The sequence below is a fragment of the Serinus canaria genome, chromosome 4 (genome assembly GCF_022539315.1).
Source record: "Serinus canaria isolate serCan28SL12 chromosome 4, serCan2020, whole genome shotgun sequence".
NCBI classification, from domain to species: Eukaryota; Metazoa; Chordata; class Aves; order Passeriformes; family Fringillidae; genus Serinus; species Serinus canaria.
In genome coordinates, this window is record NC_066317.1 from 25,158,506 (window position 1) to 25,179,725 (window position 21,220).

General features: G+C 37.7%; 1 protein-coding gene across 1 annotated transcript in view; it reads right to left on the minus strand.

Annotated features, from left to right (window-relative positions):
* Positions 1-21,220, minus strand: part of COL25A1 (collagen type XXV alpha 1 chain) — a 291,662-nt gene that overhangs the window by 101,164 nt on the left and 169,278 nt on the right. The window contains exon 5 of the mRNA XM_050974011.1: positions 12,904-12,921. Coding sequence (XP_050829968.1) covers positions 12,904-12,921 — 18 coding nt within the window. The remainder of the gene's footprint in view (positions 1-12,903; positions 12,922-21,220) is intronic.

A 21,220-nucleotide genomic window follows, 5' to 3' on the forward strand; every position in this document is an offset into this window, starting at 1 on the left:
ACTAGAAAACAGGAGACTGGTCCTGTTTTCAAGGACCTTCATCAAGTAATGTTCCCTTAGAATTAACTGAATGTGATCAGCATGATTTTTTCCACACAGATGAAATTTTGTAATTCATTCCCTGAAAGATGCTAACTTTGAATTCCACCCTTGAGGTTATTGCCACCTATATAGTTTTGCAAAAGTTACATCCAGAGACATCTTAAAAAGCCAGGAGTTGACTTATAATGGTTTTACAAACATTCATAATTATCAAAATTCTCTTACAAATATATTCTCTCCACAAGCCTATTGCTACAGATCTGCCTTTAGCCATAATACAGGAAGTTCTGCTGCAGACTCACCCAAAAGGCTCCAAGAATTGATGGGACAGCAGAACTGAAAACAGTAAGGGATTCTTAGAACAGAGTACAAAGCAATGCTGAAGGTTCTGTAAAAAGCTCCACAGTCAGTGGAGAGGAGTGCAGATTTTCTCTGACTGTCAGTCATATGTAACAAGGACCAGCCAGTCCCCAGCACAAGCTGGTGACAACCAACCAACCAAAAGAATCAGTGGGACTGTGACAGTCCCAGGTCCCACTGCCTAAGGAACGTGACATGCCAAACTTGGCAGCTCCCATCAGACAGAGCTACCACAGAAGACACAGGTGACAATGACCTTTCAGGCACAGTCCCTGCTTTCCTACACTCCCACCACAAGAGCCACAGGCTAAGGCAAGCTGGCAGCTGGAGGAGTGAGTGTAGTTGGCAAGGTCCAGCCTTCATCTTCATTTGGGACTGAGCGGGGCACAGTGCCATCATCCCGACCAGCACCCAGTGTGACTGGCAGCCTGAGGCAACAGCAGCCTTGCAGGATGAACAGAAAGGTGAACCAGCTACCCCAATGTCATCCAGACAAATCCAAAAAGGGAATCAATTTCCCAGCTTAGTTTAACCATGTTTTCACAACTAAACAGCATACCATGCATTGTCTAGGTTAATTCAATATTGCAGATTACTTTAAGGTAAAAGGTGGCTTTAGCAGGTAACAACAAAATAATCAGATACAAAAGCTGAACTTTCTTTCTTTGAAACTTGACTCAGGACTTCAATAAATTACAAGAAACTGACTGGAACAACAGTCCTCAGCCTACCCTGTAATTTCTGCAAAATGTTAGGATCAGATATGCTGAATCACAGGAGGTTACACAGAGCATTATGAAACACTGCTGTGTATCATAACTATTCCAAAGTTCCTTCACTCATTTCAGTCTTGTGTCCACTATGCAAGCTGAACTACTACTGAGCTACTGAGGCAATGTGATTTTGGCATCTGCCGAGCTTGGCCACGTTTTCAGCCAGTGCTTACACATGCTAGTTTACAATGCCAACATTTCACCTTGCAACAATTTTATAAGTACTCAGAAGAATTTTCAGTGAATCTGAACAGCTTCTACTGTTGAAGTGCCTTCCTTTTTGCATGTTTCATTCTCCTCCTGTAACATGACTGACTTATGGTGAAAATTTCAACCAACCACCTCTCAAAGGACTCTTAATAATATCTCATTTTCTTCCTTTATATTCTGAAGTTTTTGTTAAAAATCCTAAGGCAGAGAAAAAGAAACCTGAATTATTGACACAATAAGGGTGACCGCCTTAAACAACACTATGTAAATGATTCAAGCTGAGAAACATAAAACTGATTTATATAGCAATCTAGATAAACAGCTCCGTTAACATTCACAACAAGCAAATTATAAATGACTCCTGCTGTAAATTCATACAATTGTATTCAAAAGTCAGTGATTTATAGCCATATATAAATCAGACAAGTTTATAAACTACAGGCAGGAGAACACAGTCTACCCAAAATGTGTCAAGAAACCATTTAGACATTCATTTAGACATTCATTTCTCACACAGTGACCTAGCTGAGGTTGGGATAAGGTGCTTATTTTGAAACTTATAATGCTGCTCACAAAAACCACCAGCTCACATTAGAAGCTGCACAGAAGGGTTGCTGCTAACTCACTAATCCAGTACCCAGGAAAAAGCACAAGGCCCAGTGTCCCAAGCAAGAACCTGCTAAAGGGGATCTCCTCTTCCTTTCTTTCTTTCTTTGATTAATCAGTAAGACTGCCATCTCCTCCCCTTCCCCTTCCCTCTGCAGACAAATATAACATTTTTCTTTGAAAGCCTACAAAACAACACAAACAGCCCTACAAAGATTCTATGGTACAGAGGGTATGTGACTATGTATCCACTGCCTGAGCATGAAAAACAAGGATCAGCTTTACTACTTCCACAAATTAATTTAAGTAAACATTATGATTCAAATCTGCTAAGTTTCTTGGGAGTCAAGTAGGTGCTGTATGTGACAGTAAGACCATTTATATGGTGGCAGAAAAAACTGGCACATTCTTAGAGAAAAGAAAATGGCTTCTGGTAAAGTCAAAAGCCTTCTGACTTTCACTCACTGCTCAATGCACTGCAATACATGTATTTCCTGAATCTTAGCCCTCATTGCCTTTTGTCCACAATGCACCTTCCTGTTCTCCTACTTGTCAGGGAAGCAAAAATTCCCTAATAATGTTAGAGACCTCCAGCAGATCCCTGTCTCATTAGATGTCCACCTGAGACTTGAAAAAGCATCACATGCTACCTTAGAATCAGCAAACAGTTTGGGTTGGAAGGGTTTAAAGGTCATTTAGTCCATCCCCCCTGCAATGAGCAGGAGCCACTTCAACTTGACCATTAAGTAAGTACTTTTTACACTCCCTTTGGTAGATTTTTGTTGACAGGCCAGTTCTCTCATTTATTCCTAAAAGTTTAGTAAGAAAAAAGCTCCTCACTGGGAGTCAACACCTTCTTTTATTTCCAGAAACAGTAGTTCATATTCCAATGTTTCAGCTATTTTTACCCTAAAACTTGGATGGTGGCTTTTGTAATTCAAACACCTCTGGTGTTTCCCTGATTTTTTACCAGCCTAGTAGATAACTCAGGTGAAATGACACTGCCCTTTGTTCATTTAATATATATATATATTTAGTTAAAAGAACCTTTTCTATGAGGATGGCAGGCTGAACTTCAGATATTCTGAAGGAAACAGACAAAGGATGAAAGCAAGGGAAGGGGGGAGTTTCAGACCAATGGAGAGTCACCACTGCCACTTCACTACCTGCAACAGAAGTACCTATGGTCATCAAACAAAATGCATCTTACAAGCCCTAGCCTTTTGGATATTTCAGCTTTGCTGCCTGCACTACTACTCTGTGATGAAATAGCACCCAACTATCTACCAGGTGGATCCTCCTTTGACCAGCAGCTGACTCCAGGAGATTTATGTACTTCATTAACAGATGCTGCAAATGGTCCAGCTCCACCAAAAAAGCAGTAACTGCACAGAAACAGATGATTGAAATTCCACAAAAACCCCTCCCTATTAATCTATTTGAAATAAGGGCTACTTTCAAAACCAGGTGGGTTTTTGAAGAATTTTGCCCTGTACCTGCTATAATATCAAGGCAAATTTATAAAGTAATAAAGGCTGAACTCATGTAAACAAGCAAACCTGCACAGCTCCCATCTGAGCAAGGTTTTGCAGACAACATGTATTTGCTGTATTTTAACACTAAACCATCTTCAGCAAGAGGATTTTAATACAGACTTTGAAATAGGGGAAGCCAATTCCATTTTTCATTTACTGTGGTGACTCCACACCAGTTTCAGTAGCAATGCTAGGAGTTTCACTCAGTATTTCAAAGGCAAGGCATGCTGTCTATACACTGGTTTTTCTTTTCCAAATTTTGCTACTTAGTACAGGAGATATTTTCTCTTTCAGGGTAGTAGAATGTCAAAGAAATATTTATATATTCCTTTAGTTTTGTCTGCAAATACTACTCTAAAATGCTACTGTGAAAGATGTTAGATTACTTAAATCATGAATGGTTAAAAGAAAATGGCAGTAAAATAGTATAAAAATAAAAAAGAATAATATACTATTTATACTAATAGTATACTATTATTATACTAATACACTTAAAATAAAAATAATATACTATAAAAATAGTATAAATCCACAGTCATGTAAAAAATAGCACAGGGGTAGAAAGCCTTCTGAGACATCCACAGATCAAGAGCAATGGAATTATTTCAGAAATCAGGTAACTTTTTACACTTCAGGGTATGCTAATGCTTGGGAAAAATCTATTTCAGCAAAACACTACATTGCTCTGAGAATCTTTCTCTTTTTTCTCTCCTATGACCCCTTGCAAATTCTTTGGCCCCTAAATTGTTCCTGTGCATGGGCTCCATTGGTACCCAAAAAAGCCTTTTCACAAGAACAGTCTGACAAATGTAGTGATAAAAACTACACTGCACAAACCCACCTGAAGTGACCTGCAAGTATTAAGTTATCACAAATGTTTCTGAATATTCCAGGTAAAAGGCATTGCTGAAAGAGGCAAAGCTTGACACGCTAAGTCATAACTCTAGTCTTGATGTGGATGTGTCAACTGTTAGTCAAATTAATGTATTTAACATCAAATAGTGCACAGAAAGAAAAGCACCAAAAAAGCATATAAATAATACTTACGTTACAATAAGCTAAACAAATAGCTTATTAAACAAGAACCAAATTTTTCATTTACTGTCCCCAATTCCCTTATCTGCAAAGGGGAAAACTACAATGATGTATTTCATAGAGCTATTTTGAGAACTGTTCAGATTTGTGAAGTTTGAGATGGAACACCAGATAAACTCAGATGAATTTTTATATCAACTTCAAGCACACACATACTTTTATATGCAGACATATGTAAAAGTGAGATGACTGAATAAATTCTTGTAACCTATAAGGCTGGAAACATCTTTATACAGGAAGCAATTTAGGACAACATAAAGTTTATTAAAAACAAAACTGTTTACTCCTGAAGACTAAGAGTATGGACTAGAAAATTCAGAACATCTTCAGGGGAAATTAAACACATATGTATATTTATACTTATATGGATATTCATTCTTTTTGGCAAATGATCACTGGCAGACATACTGGGCAATATAGCTGGATTGTATTTCTGAAAATATGTGATTCTCTTACATGTCCCTCAGCAGCTCACAGCTCTTGAATATTACTGATGGATCTCAGTAAAAAACTATATTAGGAAATCCTACAGGGCTGTAGGCACAGACAGAGCATTTTTGAATTTGGCAATCTGGATCAAAGCCCACAAACAGAATGGACATTTCCATGCTGTGCTCAACAGCAACATCACTGGCAATACACAAAATATTCCAGTGAAAGTAACTGCTGCATTTTCTGCCTTTTTCTTCCTTCTTGAAACTCGAACCATACTTACAGGAAAGAGTAACATATCAGCACAGCTCTTATTGCCAGCATCAATTCAATATAAAGAAACCTAAGGCACTTCTACTAATTCATCAATTTGCTTCAAGTAAAATTTCAGTTCACAGGAGTGTCACTTCAAAAAGGGAAATACAAATTTTGAATGTATCCTTTACCAGCCTGGGGAGGAAAACACATCCACATCTCCCAGGTCTGCTCAAGTTTACAGGACTTTTCAAGCATCTAGCACAAAGCATCACCAGCCTCTGAAATAATAATGGCTTTCAAAGGAACTCTGATATTTTGAAAACCTTGTAGAAGACTAATGTCTTAGACATCACAGCATTATCTTCAACTCACAATAAACTTGATGAAATACACATTTTTATAACTTCTAATTTTTTTTTTATTAAAGCTAGTGAAATTACTGGGATCTGCAACAAATTGAACTGGATTTCAAAGCTAAGATACAGCATGAAGATCACTAAAAACAATAAGCCAGCGTGAGCTTAAAATAAAATTAAAAACATGTGCAGAAGGATAGTAAAATAGTATATAATATTTCTGAACACAGTTCAATATGTTGCTTTGACATAATCCCTAACAGAACACAGAACCCATGAGTGTATTTCTGCCATATGTAGAATAAGAGGAAGAAAGCATGAAGGTCATTTGATAAAGAAATTATTTAGGAATACAAGAAATATTTCAGAGTCCTTAATTATATTTTGACAACCATTTGTAATGTCATAATGGAACCACAATACAAAGTTTGCAATTGCTTTTTTGTACTCATATGTCCTCTGTTAAGCTAAGCAAAGGTTTACCAAATTAAGGCTTGCAAGTAATTTTTGCTTCACAGTTTCTCACTTTCTGTTAGAAGATCTACTATGCCCTGGTGACAGCTAGAACTTCTAGATGAATAGATGGAATGCTAATGTGTGATTCTCCATCACATTTATTCTGGCATATGTAACCAGTGAATCAGATCTTCATGTTTATTTTATGAAAACAAACCTAATTCTTTTAAAAAATTAATGATGCCACCATGAAGAAAAGTTGGTAACATCCTACAAATAGAAAGCTCTCATGCATATTTTCATTTAGAGCTTTAAATATTAGTTTTATGTATTGTCTAATTTTAGGGCTTGTTTTTTCAGACTAACAGTATCATAAATTGTTGCTATGTGAACTATGAAATGAGGAGATCAACTTCTAGAAGTTTTGCATCAAACTGTTTTCTAAGCCCATATTCCAAGCTTTCTTTATCTTTTGCATACAGCTACTCCCAAAGGAGATCTGCAGATTCAGAAAAAGAAGCCACCTTTGTAGGAGCAGAATTTATTTTACAAGGGCATCCAGAGCTGAAAATTATGTTACATGAGGAGCCCTTTTCACAGAATTTTGTACAATTAATATTCTTATTTTTCTGTTTGTAGAAAATCAAAACCTAGACTGAATTGGTAATGGTAAAATTAACAGAATTCAAGTCTGATACTTTCTGAATCAAGCAAGAAAATAAGAAATAAATTATCTATTTCAGGAAATGCTGTGGAACATCTGAACATCTTGCCATTTCAGCACCCGATAGTTACTGAAGTTGTAACTCAAAAGCTTGCCTTCCAGAGTAAGTAAAAGAACACAGTAGCACAGCTAGGGTAGGAGTCTGGCCTCCTCCTGGTATCTGGCAGAGCCTGATAAGCAGAGCTCTAAAAAGTGTAATTATCCCCAACTAAGTTCACTTAGCAGGGTACTGTAGGGAAGTCATCAATCTGCCATTAGAGGCTTCTTTGCAATTCCTGATAAAAGGGTGGGAAAAGACAAGTAAAAAAATATGTTGGAAGCAGAGCATAGTATCAAATTTTAAAAGAACTTTTTTGTTGATGATTGGAAGTTTTACTGTCCTCTGCCTTTTTAAATTATGTGTGGTGCTTCCTTAGTGTTGGTACAACAGATAGTTCTGAACAATTTTCCCCGAAATCACCAATTCTGTGCTCTCTTCTTTACAAACCAAAGAATCCTCCTACTTGCACTACTACTGTCTGCATAGCCAAGAAAACCATTTAATATTAACAGCTCTTCTGGTTTACACATGTGCCCCTGGTCTACCAAGAGAAACTGGAGTGTTTTATATTTGAAAGCACTCATTGTTGTTGTAAATGCCTTTTAACAAAATTAACTTCTTTTTTATTACATATGAAGCTGAGAAAGCACCACACTTCAAAACAATTAAATGCACAATCTCCTTCTGAGAAGACACATTTCTGGCTTCTTTTGTGTCATAAACACTTAAGTATACAGTAAATGAAGTTTAGAGCATGATTTCTCCTCTTAACATTCTCTGATGTGGTTCCTTTTAGCAACTAACATAAAATGAAAAGCCATGAAAATGGCATTTGTTTCTTCTTGTTCACAAATCAACATGGGCTGTTTCATAAAAAGGTCTCACAATTTCAATGGTGTTCACAAATGCTATTACCATGTAAGAAAGGAGAATGGCAACTAAACTCAAGCTCTGCCTGCTTGAACAGATCAAAGAGTACAAGCTTGTTCATTTATGTGATGCCCTCAGATTAATTTCTGATCTCATAATTTACAGTAAATTGTTATTAGCAGCAAAGGCATCAAGGATTTATCTTCCTTATTTGTACAAAGAAAAAGAAAAAGACTGTTACTAGTCTGCTACCTAATGTTAATAAACTAATTGTTGACGTTTAACAGCAAAATCCGACCTGCAACTTGTAACTCAAAAGGAGACTAGCATTTGTATAATCAGTCTGAGTAATACAATCCTCAATAGTTCAAAAAGGAGCATAGGGTGTGAGTTTCTAGGAGAAATACCCCACAAGATCATTCTCAACAGTGAGAACAGCTGATGGCCTGGGTACAACCACTGGGATTCTCCCAGGAGCAGTAACTTCACTGCACTGTGTATCTGAAAGTGAACTATTGCTTCAGTCTTCAGCTGATTTTTCCCTTCATAAGTGTATTTCTTGCCTCCCTCCCCCACTCTCCAGGCAAGTAAAGAGTCTTGAGGCATTCATGAGAGAAAATCGCTAGAAAGGAAGGAATGTGGAGTTTACACCTCAATTTATGGTGATCAGAACAAAATAAACCTGTCCAGCTCTAACAATCTGACAGGCAGAGACCACTGTGCAGCTCTGATCAATAGGACATTGTGTACCTTACCCACGGCTTAAAAAGCCATAAAAGCACACACGATCACTTGATGTTATCAGCTGCCCCACTACTGAACGGCATGCACTGAGAGCAACACTGGACAGGCTGTGGAATGCAGATGGCTATCCAAAACCACCAAAACTGAAAGGGAACCTCAACAAGAATTAAAACACATTTTGTTTATACATCTCCTTTCCCATCCTTCCTACTGTCAGATACTCTTTTCTAAGATCTAGGAGTCTCCCTACCAGCACAGTGTTCTCTAGGAAGAGATAAATATCTTCCCTAGACTGCTGCCTTCCAAACCCACTCAAAACTAGGGCCTGGGGCCTGCTGTGTTTCTCTCTCCTTTGACAAAAACCAGAAAACTAAAAGTTAAAATGGTTCCCACCAGTACTGTTGACAGCACAAGCCAGTAATAGCCAGTTTAACCATGAATCAGAATCTCTGTCATCAGAAATTAAAAATACTCCAGTCACATACCCTGATGCTTGATGGTGAAAAAAAAAAAAACCACATACATTTGTCACTGGAATTGCTATGGAAACCTTTATCATGCACCAGGCACTGGGAAATTTCAGGCTGTTACAACACCACATCCATGGACGTGCCACACAAAGGAAAACAAGAATCTCATGAAAACAAGTATCAATCATTAACACTTTGTCCATTTCTAATGCAGACTTGGACAGCTGCCAAGGAGAAAGGAGAAGCATCTGCGAGGCTGCTGTATGTCAAAGTCCCACACAGGGAGTGCTCATGTGTGCTGACATGAGAGACAAAGTATGTTGTGCCAGAGATGGGCCAGGGAGAGGATATTGCCCCAAAGAAGGAAACAGTTGGCTGGCTGAGAGCAAGTCAAGCAAAACACCACCCTAACCCCACACTTACAGCCTTTTGCAGTTTTAGTTCAGCAAGATTTCTTTAAAGGATTGTTTTGTCTTCCCTCACCATGATATTAAAAGCATGGCTTCTAGTATTTACATGAACCTTACCTCTAAACAACAAAAAAAGTTTAAAATAGCCAGCCTTCTCTCTTTACCCAGATAGCACATTCTTACAGAATTAACTTTAGACTAAAAGCTAAACTTTGTTCTCTGACAAGCAGGAATATTTCCATTATTTAAAAAAGAGAACGTATAGGCAGAATTTGGATGTACAGATTTATTGGGAGAAGAACCCTTTATGGTTCAAGCTAATATAAATACATATTTATATTCCAGATAAGAAAAAGCAGATATTTTTTGGGTCACTCAAGAGTCGGAATTTAATTTCAGCAAAAATATTAAAGATTTTATTACTTGCTCTTCTAAAGAAGAACACAGCTTACATGGTATTTCAAGTACCTTTTTTTTAACAGAAAACCAAAATCATAAGAAGATACTTTACTTTTTATAGATTAGGCTAGAAATTCCTTAGGGTTTTTTTTTGTGGTCTTTACTTTTCAGAGATGCAACAAAACCATAAGCTTTTTCTGGAAGAAAAAAAAAATAAAAGGTGCCTGTAAATTGTAATAAAGCTTGTTGTTACTTAAAATGAGAAAATGTGAAGCAAAATTATCTTTTGTCATCTGTTTTTGAAGAAAATAAGCAGTAAAAAAAATTAAAATGATAGGAGGATGTGCCCAGTAATTAGGTGTGTGTTAGGTGAATATAGCATGTACTTTATAAAACCACAGTGAAAAAGAATAAGGGTTAATAAAACAGTGAGTATAGAAATTATTAGAATTTATCCCTGACTTTAGCATGGACTTGCATGGCCAGGACACCAGAAACTTCCTACGTGCTTCTCCAATCAGCATAACAATTCTGTTCTTTGAAGCCAGGAAGACTTTACTTGGTAACCAAACTGATCAATACTTTAAATTTTGAGTTTCTCACGGACACAGTTAAGACCAGAGAAGCTGCAGACAATCATAACAGGCTGGAATTTCTGCATTACTTAATGACATGCCAAGGGGTTTTGATTTTATCTGTATGGGAATGAAATCTGTTTTCTATGGATACATTTGATTTTTAAAAGTCTTGAGATTTTCAACCACAGATTCCAATACTTAAAAAACTCAAAAGGAGACTAGCATTTTTATTATTTAAAAAATGCTGTTTCACCAAGTTATCTGGATCTGAGTTTCAATTTAAGGGGATAAACTTCTAAATGTACAGCCTGCCTGTTGCTGCCTGAGACACTCAGATGTCAACATTGGCTAGAAAGCAATTCAGCAGAATGGTTATCTGGTTCAGTAGCTGCCTACAGTCAGAATCTGGAATTAGGAGGTACAAATGTGCACAGCTAGCATCACATGAGAGCTTCCCTAGGTATCCAGGACAGCTGCCTGTGACTGACAGCTACAACCACAGCCCAACACTGACTCCAGCCTGTACATAAAACAGCCAGTGGCTGAGGCCAGAGACTCTGGATCAATTCATTCACCAACAAAAGCCTGAATGCAGACAATGTAACTGAGCCCCAGGAGCTCACCATGAGCTGAACAGGTTGCTCAGTGCACTGAGTATTGACTTAATCTTCAGTGGCTGCCAGGAGTGCTTAGACACCATGTAGGTCAACACCTACATAAGACAAGCTTCTGGATTAAGGCATCTTAATGTAAAGCTGAACACAACTCTGTTTCATGCCCTTATGTCTGCCCCACCAGCGCTCCCAAAAGAATTATTCCTGGACTTAATCAGCCACTCGAAATGACTGAGTACACACATATCCTCCTGACACAGTAAGAGCATCTTGAGCCGAAAAGGAGGAAAAGGCATTATTAAGGATAATGGTACGTGTTGCTGAGGACAATGGTGATGACACAGAGTTGAGCATTTCCACTGGGAGGAATTACAGAAGTTAACATATAAGAATTCTCTCAAACAGTATGGGGAACAGTTTTAGAGGGCTTTTTCTTTGGTTTGCACTTCACTTCTCTTACACCCATGATGAGATTTCTCTGCCTTTCTGCCCTTGAAAGAGCACTGAACACTGCCATCTCCATGGTGGTTCGTTGCCTACAGCTATCCCAGGGCATTTCATGTAGAGATATGAGCTCCAAAGTCTGAGCAGCTGTTTACAAGCATCAGGCAAGAGACACTCTCTAAGCAACTGAAATGCGGGAGGTGGGGGTCCAAACCCAGAAGGAAAGGACACGGGTGGCAGCACAAGTTAACATCAACTGGAGGGCAGCCCACAGGCTCAAGAATCAGCCTCAGGTCCTCAACAGAGCTTGTTCAGAGCTACAGTGCCACACAGAATTACAATCTCTCTCTTCACCAGCCCCTGGCAGCACAGAGGCTGAAGATCCCTCTCTTTATAGCCAATACATCAAGAGCCCATTGTGAAACGTAAGTGCCATGGGCAGTAGTCATCTCCAGTACCATAGGGATTTCTTACACAATTCTGTTAAATGGAGCCTGGCACTGCAAGGCTACTGTGCATTAAGGCCAGGTGGTTTGAGGGCTTGTAAATCAATCTGTCTTTCAACAGAAAATTATGTTTAGAAACTAAAAAATCTAAAACAAATGCTTGCTTCTCATAATGAAATCTAAAAAATTGCCAGTCAATACGGTGGTAAAGCTCTAACTTTCAATTATGATTCTGAAATATAAAAGGCCCTCATAGTAAACCTTGTTTGGGCAACTAAATTGTGCTAAGACAGTTCCACAGACCAAAGCTTACTTCCCACAAAGCTTATGAAGCACACAAAAATCCTGAGTTTCTCAACTGATTTCGCTAAGTATGGCACTGGTACTGGCTTGGTAATTTATTTGTTTTTCGTATTTCCTTGCTCTTCCATATTTTTATAGCACTCAAATAATTCACATTTCATTTGTGCTACATGTAATGTTTCTGTTCTGCTGGTCTATTTCTTCCTTAGAACTGAAGTTAGGTCCCTAGATTTCCACGTCTTCAATTACAGTTCACAAGACAAAGTTCTACTATTCTTAAATAAAGCAGAACTAATTCAAAGCAGTGTATCTAATTAATCAAAACAGCTAGCAGTGCAATATTTAAAATAACTGAGGGCTGCCTGGATTATAGCAACATTATTAGCATGTGATTAATAAGCAGTTGAAGTATTACATTTGCTACACATTTGCTAAGCTATTTTATCTTGCTTTAAAGTTTGGTGGCAACGTTTCAAGCCATAGTTAGGAGATTTGCTCTATTCAGTATTATGTTGTTAACCCCACCATCTGGTCAGACAGCTGAGGGAACTGAACCATATGTGGGGGGCATATTTCTCTCCCAGGAAATATTTTTCTCACAGAATTATGCAATGGTTATCAGTTTCTATCTTACTACAGCAGGATCAAAAAATAAAGTAAAATACTTTGTAGACAACCTGAGCTCAGTGGGTCCTGTATTTAACTGTTACTTATGTAAGAAAAAAAGATGGCACTTACTTGGGGACCAGGCTGACCCTGAAAAAAAGACAAGAAAAACAAAAGATTATGGAAAGTTATGACAAGGATGAACTCTTTAAATAGTAGAAAATAGTTACAGTGCTCTCTAATAAGGAGCTAACAAAATATACAGTGACTGCTTTGAAGTCCGATTTTGGACTCCTAAGTTGATACTGAATTTGAGTGTTTTAATTCAAACTGATACACTTGCTTTCAACTAACTGATTCTAGAAATAAATTACAATAACATATCAAACTGCATTTGAGAAACGTCTCATTTTAGATATTACAAACAATTTGGAAATGATAGGAGGACTTAATTGACAGTTCTCAAGTGAGAAAGAAGCCAGAGGTGCTGAGATGATTCAGAGGAGGTATTATGGGTTTTTTGTTCTCTCATTTCTTTATTACTGCTTCCCTCCATACTTCAAGGAGATGCTAATTATTTACAATTACTGCTTGTTGAATGAACAAAGTCTCAAACCTGGAGGAACACACTGCTGGACAAACAGTAGTCTTTTTGCCATTGCTACAGGCACCACAATTCTAGGCAAGTATAAACGCCTATTTAAACCAGCAATTGTGGAAGGTCTGAGATGAGTTTTTTTTAGTCAATCCAAGAAGACAGCTGATACATTTCCTCTCTATTATTTATCAACATCCCCTTCAGATCACCCCTGGACAAGTGGAGTGGCACCCTTTGCACACAGAGGAACTGTATTTCTTCTTGCTGCAAGCCCTTACAGAGTAGAATTCCTGTCCCTAATTTCCCTAGACCAGAAAAGCCAATGAAAGCCATGAATTATTTTAGTGCCCGTAACAGAAATTACTTGCATGAAGCAGAATTATTTTAGCAAACAGTACAGTAGCTGTGACTATAAACAACATGACCCAGAAAATCAGCCCACATTGTAAGACAGAGAAAAATAATTACATATTTCTCCTCAGAGAATTCCTTTAAATGCCTAGGGCTAGCTTAGCCTCTGGTGTTTTATGACAATTAAAATAATACTTCAGTTAAACTGAAACTTTGTTTCCTTTTGTTGACAGAAACTGAGCGTGGAGACTTCTTTCAAATCATATAAAACCACTTCAGCTGGAAGGTACTTTTACAGAGAGCTGAAACTTTTCTGTCTGAACATCAGGAAACACTTTTTTAATTGTTAACCAAGCATGGGACCATGGGAGATTGTGGAGGTTCCATTCTTGAAGGCACTCAAAAACAATCTAGACATGATCCTGGGCAAACTGCTTGAGACAGCTCTACTTGAGCAGAGAGGTTACACCAGATGCCCTCCAGAGGTGCCTTCCAGCTTCAGCCATCCTGTGATTCTGGACAGTTTTAGATGGGGTGGGAGGCGGAAGCATTTCTGCTGGGAACCATAATCAACAAGAAACACAAATGGAGAAATGCTTTTTATAGTAACTAATAAAACTTCCTGTGCCAATGAAAAACCACAATAGAATGGTATTTAAATTCACACAAAGCTTTTGAAATATTTTTTAAATGTATGCAATCACGTTACAGAGGAATAATGGTAAAATACATAATTATTGTGGCTATCTAATCTTTACACCGAATGCAGCATAAAGTATTCCTTGTTGGGGATGCTGCAGTTTTCTTTTCATTCCTTAGAACAAAACTGCACCATAGAGAATATAAAAAACCTAAACTTACTGGCTGAGGTTGGCAGTTCAAGTATTAGCTAAAACTTTCTGAGTTGGTAAGCTCTATGAAGTTACACATCATGCTGGGTTAATGAATATGATTGAGACTCCTCAGCACTCATATATTACCTCAATTTTCCCCTCACAGCAGGTTTTAAGCTATTTTATGTTATACCTGATCTTAAAATCATCAGGAATTGCTCATAGATGCAGTACTGGGCAGCCAGTACAATAAAATTGTACAAATTACCTAAACTGAGGTCTGTGCCTGCAAACTTTATACATAAAATTCAGAACACATTTGCTCACAAAAACATCTAAAGTTGCAATAGATTTTGGCCAAATCATTAAAGGCTGTCTCCAACATATATTTATATTTAAAATCCAAAACCTAAATGAAGGTCTGAAATTACCAAAATGTTTCAACAAAGAGTTGATTTGAAGCAGTAGAAAGCAAATAAACTGAATATATGCATATATATATTAACAATGAGATTTGAAAATTGACTTTTTTTCCTTCATCTAAGACACAGAGGCTGCTAAGTGTCCACATGGTACATGCTATATATATGATACAAGACACATACACACATAACACAAACATATCCTGAATGGAATATGAGGTGAGGTTTGCAGCCATGCTCCCACAAAAGTGTTTTCTACTCTCAGCAGCATCACTACTTTGCCTTTCTGGTACTGAGGATTTATAATTAGTCTTCTTTCATGTCTCCAATACAGAAAAAGTTGGAAAATGAATTTTTATAGGACAATGTTATTTTCAAGTAGACAGAAAACTCTATGAGGTACCAGAGAATATAATCACTGCACTACTCTTAGTTTACATCTGCTGCCAATATAACCATTATCCTGCATTCAGCTATAAATGCAGATGCTGAATACAAAAGTACTCAAAAGCAGGATAATTTTAACCCCTTGGCTATTAGCTCCTTCAGCATGGAAGGAAATTTGCATTATTGAATGTAATTATTTTCTGGTTTTTACAATGGATCCTAACCCTTCAGTATTTCTGAGTAGTCTTATCTACTTCTTGCCCTACTATCCACTGCAGTTACAGTAGAATTTTCCCTTCTCAAAAGTGATCCAGTGACATGACCCAGAAGGTGCAGCAAGCACTGAATTATGGAACTCATCAGCTCTTCTTACAAAGGTATGGGTAGAAAAGCATCACAACACTGACATTTTTAATTGTGAAGGGTTATTGTCACACAACAGCAATTCAAAGTGTGGGACACAAAAAGAGACTGTTAATTTTGCCATCTTTAATTTTTTGCATGTTGTGAAAGGGTCAGGAATTAAGCTCCTTCAATTACTTTGACGTTCATTAAAAAAACCCTCTAACATGAATTCAATCTGATATCATAACTCATCAGAGCAAGCTCAATCTCAATTTATCTGCTTGTGTTCCCAAAATGGCCTCAGGATTTCTGACATCAGTCTGGTTCATTGCTGCCTGAATCGCCCCCAGCTCATGTTACTTGTGGATTAAAATGTTTTAGCTGTAAGTCTTTCTCTACATTTTAGACAACCAACAGGGAGAAAATACTGTTCAAGACTGAAAAGTCACCATTACTCTGATTTTTGTCTAATGAATCTCTCTCTATTCAAATCTGGTACATACTCTAAAATTGATTCATTGACTCTAGCTACCAACTAATTGCTGTCTTTGCAGGGATTTAGGGATCAGTCCCGCCACCACAGACTGGTTGGGTGCATTTTGGGGGCTGGTGCTTTGAGCTCCAGATTATTGTTCATATACTTGATTATCCCAACTGAATGCTGCTTTTTATTTTTTTTTAATCTATATTACTACAGCGGGTATAGCTGCATAATATCTCATGGTTTCAGTAAAATCTCCAGAACAATTTTCCCTTCTATATTCCTAATAACTGGCTTAATACACTCTTGAGGCAAACAAAGAGATTTGGAAACCTGTTCTAATTGCCATGATGGAAGGTCTTCTACTGTTGTCAGTTAATCCCTTCCTAGAAACTGAAACCAATTATTAGCTGCTGATATATAAATGATATTAAAACAAAAAGAAAAAAATCCATGGTAACTAAAGCCAACAGGTAAGTTATCAATCCCCTAAAAGAGATTAAAGAACAAGCTTATTGACTGCATGTTGCAAACTTGACAGACAAGTTACTTAAAAGTAGAAAGAAACCTCAAAGAGCAGAGAAAGAGGAGAAAATGAAAGCTGACACTGCAAATTAGCAGGTTGAGCTTGCAAAGGAAATGGAGCTTGTAGTAAGAGGATAGAAAAGAAAATAGGTATCCAGGCTATCAGTGAAAAGGGGTGCCCTGGGAAGGGAGAAAAGAGAAGAAGTGAAAGGAACAGCTAGAGAAAGTACCAAAACTGGATTTTCACACCTTTGCCATGGTGTTAATCTTTAAAGAGCTGGGAACATAAACTTCCAGGCTTATACATCTAAACATAGAGCTATACAAATATACACAAAGTAGAAATGCATTAACAAATGAATACTATAAAATTAAATGTTATTTCTAACTTAATTCAAGCAGCATATCCCTAATGAATATCTGGAATATCATACAAATGCATTTATTAGGGTACATGAGGCTGCTCAGATTTAATCAGCCAACATAATCCAGGCACAGAAATTAAAACATAAAAATCAAGAACTTGTGAAAGAAGGAGGAGTCACAGAAATGTAGTCAGAAGTGATATCCTGCTGGTGGAAAGGCACCACCAAATTACCCTTGGACAGAGCACCCAAGGAGGAACATCTGCCTTCCAATCTAATTCAGACAGAAAATGAGAAGTGAAGAGGAGAAGCAGGACTGACCTCCATTTCCTTGCATAGGCATAAAAAAAAGACTGAAGTGGCTTTTCAGCAACCTGTTAAAAATCCATGCTACTGGATTGCTACTGCTATGCTAAGTTATGCTGAAGTAAGCCAGTATTTGACTAATATGCATTTCAGTGTAAGTAATTTTAAAAAGCAAAGAGGGGAATATGTGAAAGACCTAAATTACACTGGTTTTGAACAAATCACCTACCAGCTTTCCATCCATACCAATCGGACCCTGGGATAATCAAAAGTCAAAACAAAATGGAACAGTTAAATCAGATTAACACTGAAGATGAGGGGGGGAAAAACAGACTTGGGGAATACTGTGGACTTTGGAAGATGAGTAACTGTGTCAGCAGCTAAAGCAATACATTTTGAGAATGAAGGCACAGAAAAGAAACAACAAAAGAAGCAGACCTAAGACAGGATTAATAAGAACAGCATGGTGGGAAGTAGCCAGGCAATAGCTGATGTTTAACAAAAGAGAGGTTCAACATGCAATGAAGGAATTGTCAGTCTGGCAAATCACAGTGGTCCAACATAACCAAACATATGAAATAATGCATCTTGCTTTATTATTTTATTTCTGTTATTTCTTTAAATAACAGAAAACAGCTACTTACTTAGCCTATTTATTTATGTGGTTGCAACATAAAATCTCATAACTAATCTGTATTTAAATTAACATTATAGAAATTATTGTTAATAAAAAACTTTAGCTCACACCATCCACAGGGATACTAAAGATTTCCACATACACCTTCTCATAGAAGTCCTGTACCTTACCCCACTTTCTCTTTTTTCCCTTGGGAAACATGGAATTTTCCTCACTAGTACTTCACAAATTACTCATTTTGCTTAGGAATCCAGAAGTTGGTTGCAGTTATATGAATGTAAATTATACAAAGATTTAAAGTGGATGTATACTGCTGTAACAGAGGAACCGATCTCTTATCAACTGTCTGTTTAGGTGATCAGAGGAGAGAGGACTAAAGAAAGTTGGATTAATTTTAAATGTGATGTTTATTTGCTATGTCTTCTGACAATGAGCAGTCAGGTTAACTTCCACTGGCAATGGAATAAGAGGCAGGGAGAGCAGGCAGGCAGAGCATGGCAGTTTTTTCTGCCCTTTCCCCCTGGAGCTTCCCAGGCACCCCTCTCCAGTCTGCCCCTCCTAAGCACACAGCCCCTTAGGGCTGACTGCTCACGCTGCTACATTTGGATCACTGCTAAGAAGAGAGCACATAACATACTTGCTGGTTTTCTGTTGATCTATTTTATCCTTACTGTATTTAGCCCTCTTCCTAAGCACCACTTTGGCTTGTGAGCTAACAACCAGTGTAAAAGTTTAGTCTAAATCAGGTCTGCAGGGGTTCTGGTGACTTCTTCATCCAGGAGTGTATATTCATACCTTTTGCACTATGACTGATAAATAATAATATCTACTACATGTAGATACACATATATTGAGCTACTTCAACAAGCTATCAAGAAAACAATAAGCACTATGAAAAACTGCTGCCATATTATCTAGTGAGTTCCCTAAGTATCTGTCTTCTCCCACCCTAGATCCTGGACTATGCCAAAAATTCCAGACATACTTAACAAGAACAGGGCCATCAGATGGAATCACACATTGTCAAACTCATTATTTTTGGTACAGTATTGGCTTTGTAAGAAGCCTGTGCACCAACCTACTTGTCAGATCCCATAACAAGTTACTGGTCTGGGAAGCCCTGTGGGAATAAAATGCCTCACCTCACTTTCCCACCAGCCCTCGCTGTGGTTTCCTGTCACATCATGAGTGGGTGACAGGCTGAGAGTGTAAAACAGGTCATCAGTATCCTGGCTGTCTGCATGACCACTACCTTATTTATGTGCTGACATCCTAGGGAAGTTTGTGACTGCTGGGACGACCTACACTACCTGTCAGATGTTATCTCTGAACAGTCCTTCCCTGGTAGCAAGGAAGAAGAAAGCAGCACTGTCCAATGGATTACAATGGTAGAGCTTTTAACATTATGTTTCCTCTGTGCCTCTTGATTCCACACATGCAGCACACATATAACACTTACTAATTTTCTCATAATTATTTAGCAAATTTCTAAATACAGTTCTACACACCCCAGAAATTAAGGCCTTTTCCAAGTTATTAGTTAGCCCAGATTTTTCTAGCACTGGGTACTACAGGATAATTACCTAGTAATATTTACACACACAGTCTGCTGCAGGTACAGAAACAAAGACTGAGCTAAACTCTGGCTATGCATAACTTAACTTCTCAAAAACAAGCTGGAGATATTACCAGTTAAAACACTCAAAAGCAAGGTCATGGTAAGTATAATAAGTTTCCCACAGGGATTTGTGGGTCAGAAGATAAGTTTAACTGTTAGGTCCACTGCAAGCTTAGCCCAAAAGATGCAATTATTCTTATGATGAATGAAAGCAGAAAATGATTATGCAAGTATTTGTAGAAGGAAGATTAGGGGGTTAAACTGGCTTACAGGGACCATTCAACAGTTGTTGGACCTGTATTAGTGCTTGTATTGTCAATATTAGCACAGTTTTTGGGAATGTTTCTTTATCATAGAAAAAAAAAAATACTATTTGTGCTTCTTTACAATGACAGGTGTTTTAAAATTACTATTGGATTTTTGCCTGTTCTTTATCCGCACTACATAGCTCCTGTATTTGAATTAAAGGACTGTAGGTAACATCTCAAAGAGTCTCTGAAAGAAGATTCAGAAATTCCCAGCAGACTGCAGAGAAGCATCTGCTTCTCTACAGGAATGGAAATACTAGGTATTTCTCCCATGACTCCATTTTTACCAGGGCGATTTGGTCTGACATCTCAAAATGTCTTCTGGGATTTGCTTTGTAGAATACAGGAAGCAAGCAAAACTGTCTTGAGACACACTGCCTTCCAGAAGAAAAAAAATACTGTGAAACAGGATACTATTCCTTCATTATAAAAATACTGACTTTTTAACAGCCAAACATGGCAATTTCCTTCTTTCCTCAATTACTTCTTTCTAGTGTTAAAAAGAGAGAGAAAGCACTTTAAAAAAAATGTAAAAGATTAGAATGTCCACAAAAAATACAGGCTAGATGACAAAGATGAGTAAATAGTACATGATATTGCTTCAGGATGCACTGAGTAAAATCCTATATATGACAATATTTATTGAAATTCATTACAAGATTGCACTGGAATTCCAAGTAGTTTTCTCGAAATAAGGAAAATTTAATATTTTCATTGACTTTTAGAGAAAGAATTCAAGCCATAGTCTGTCTTTGACTTAAACCTGAATGTCTTCAGGGCCATGCTATGTAGCTCAAACTACTTTCTGTTCTGTTCTATAAAATAACTGCCACTACAGATTAGCAAATAATTTTTGCCAAGAAGTACCAAATACATGGTCTTCCCTAACACAATCCCTGTAATGCAGTTTAAAAAACTAGACAAGACAATGAATCATGAAGAACTGGATGAGGAGGTTTAGACAACACGTGTACACTAAATATTTTTTCACTTACAGCAGATAGTACAGATGGTATTAAAAATGTTTCTTCAGGACTCTGCATTTCCCCTCCAGGTTTCCACTACCACTTTTAAATGTATGCTAGGGCTGGATGCAGCAGGTTTTGCTGGAACAGAGTTAAATTTCTTTGCAGCAGCTCATGTGGGGCTGTGTTTTCTATTTCTGCTGAAAAGGGTGTTGATACTATAGAGACGTTTCAGTGAGTGCTGAGCAGTGCTCATGCAGCACCAAGGCCTTTTCAGCCTCTCAGCCCACCCCAGAGAGGGGACTGGG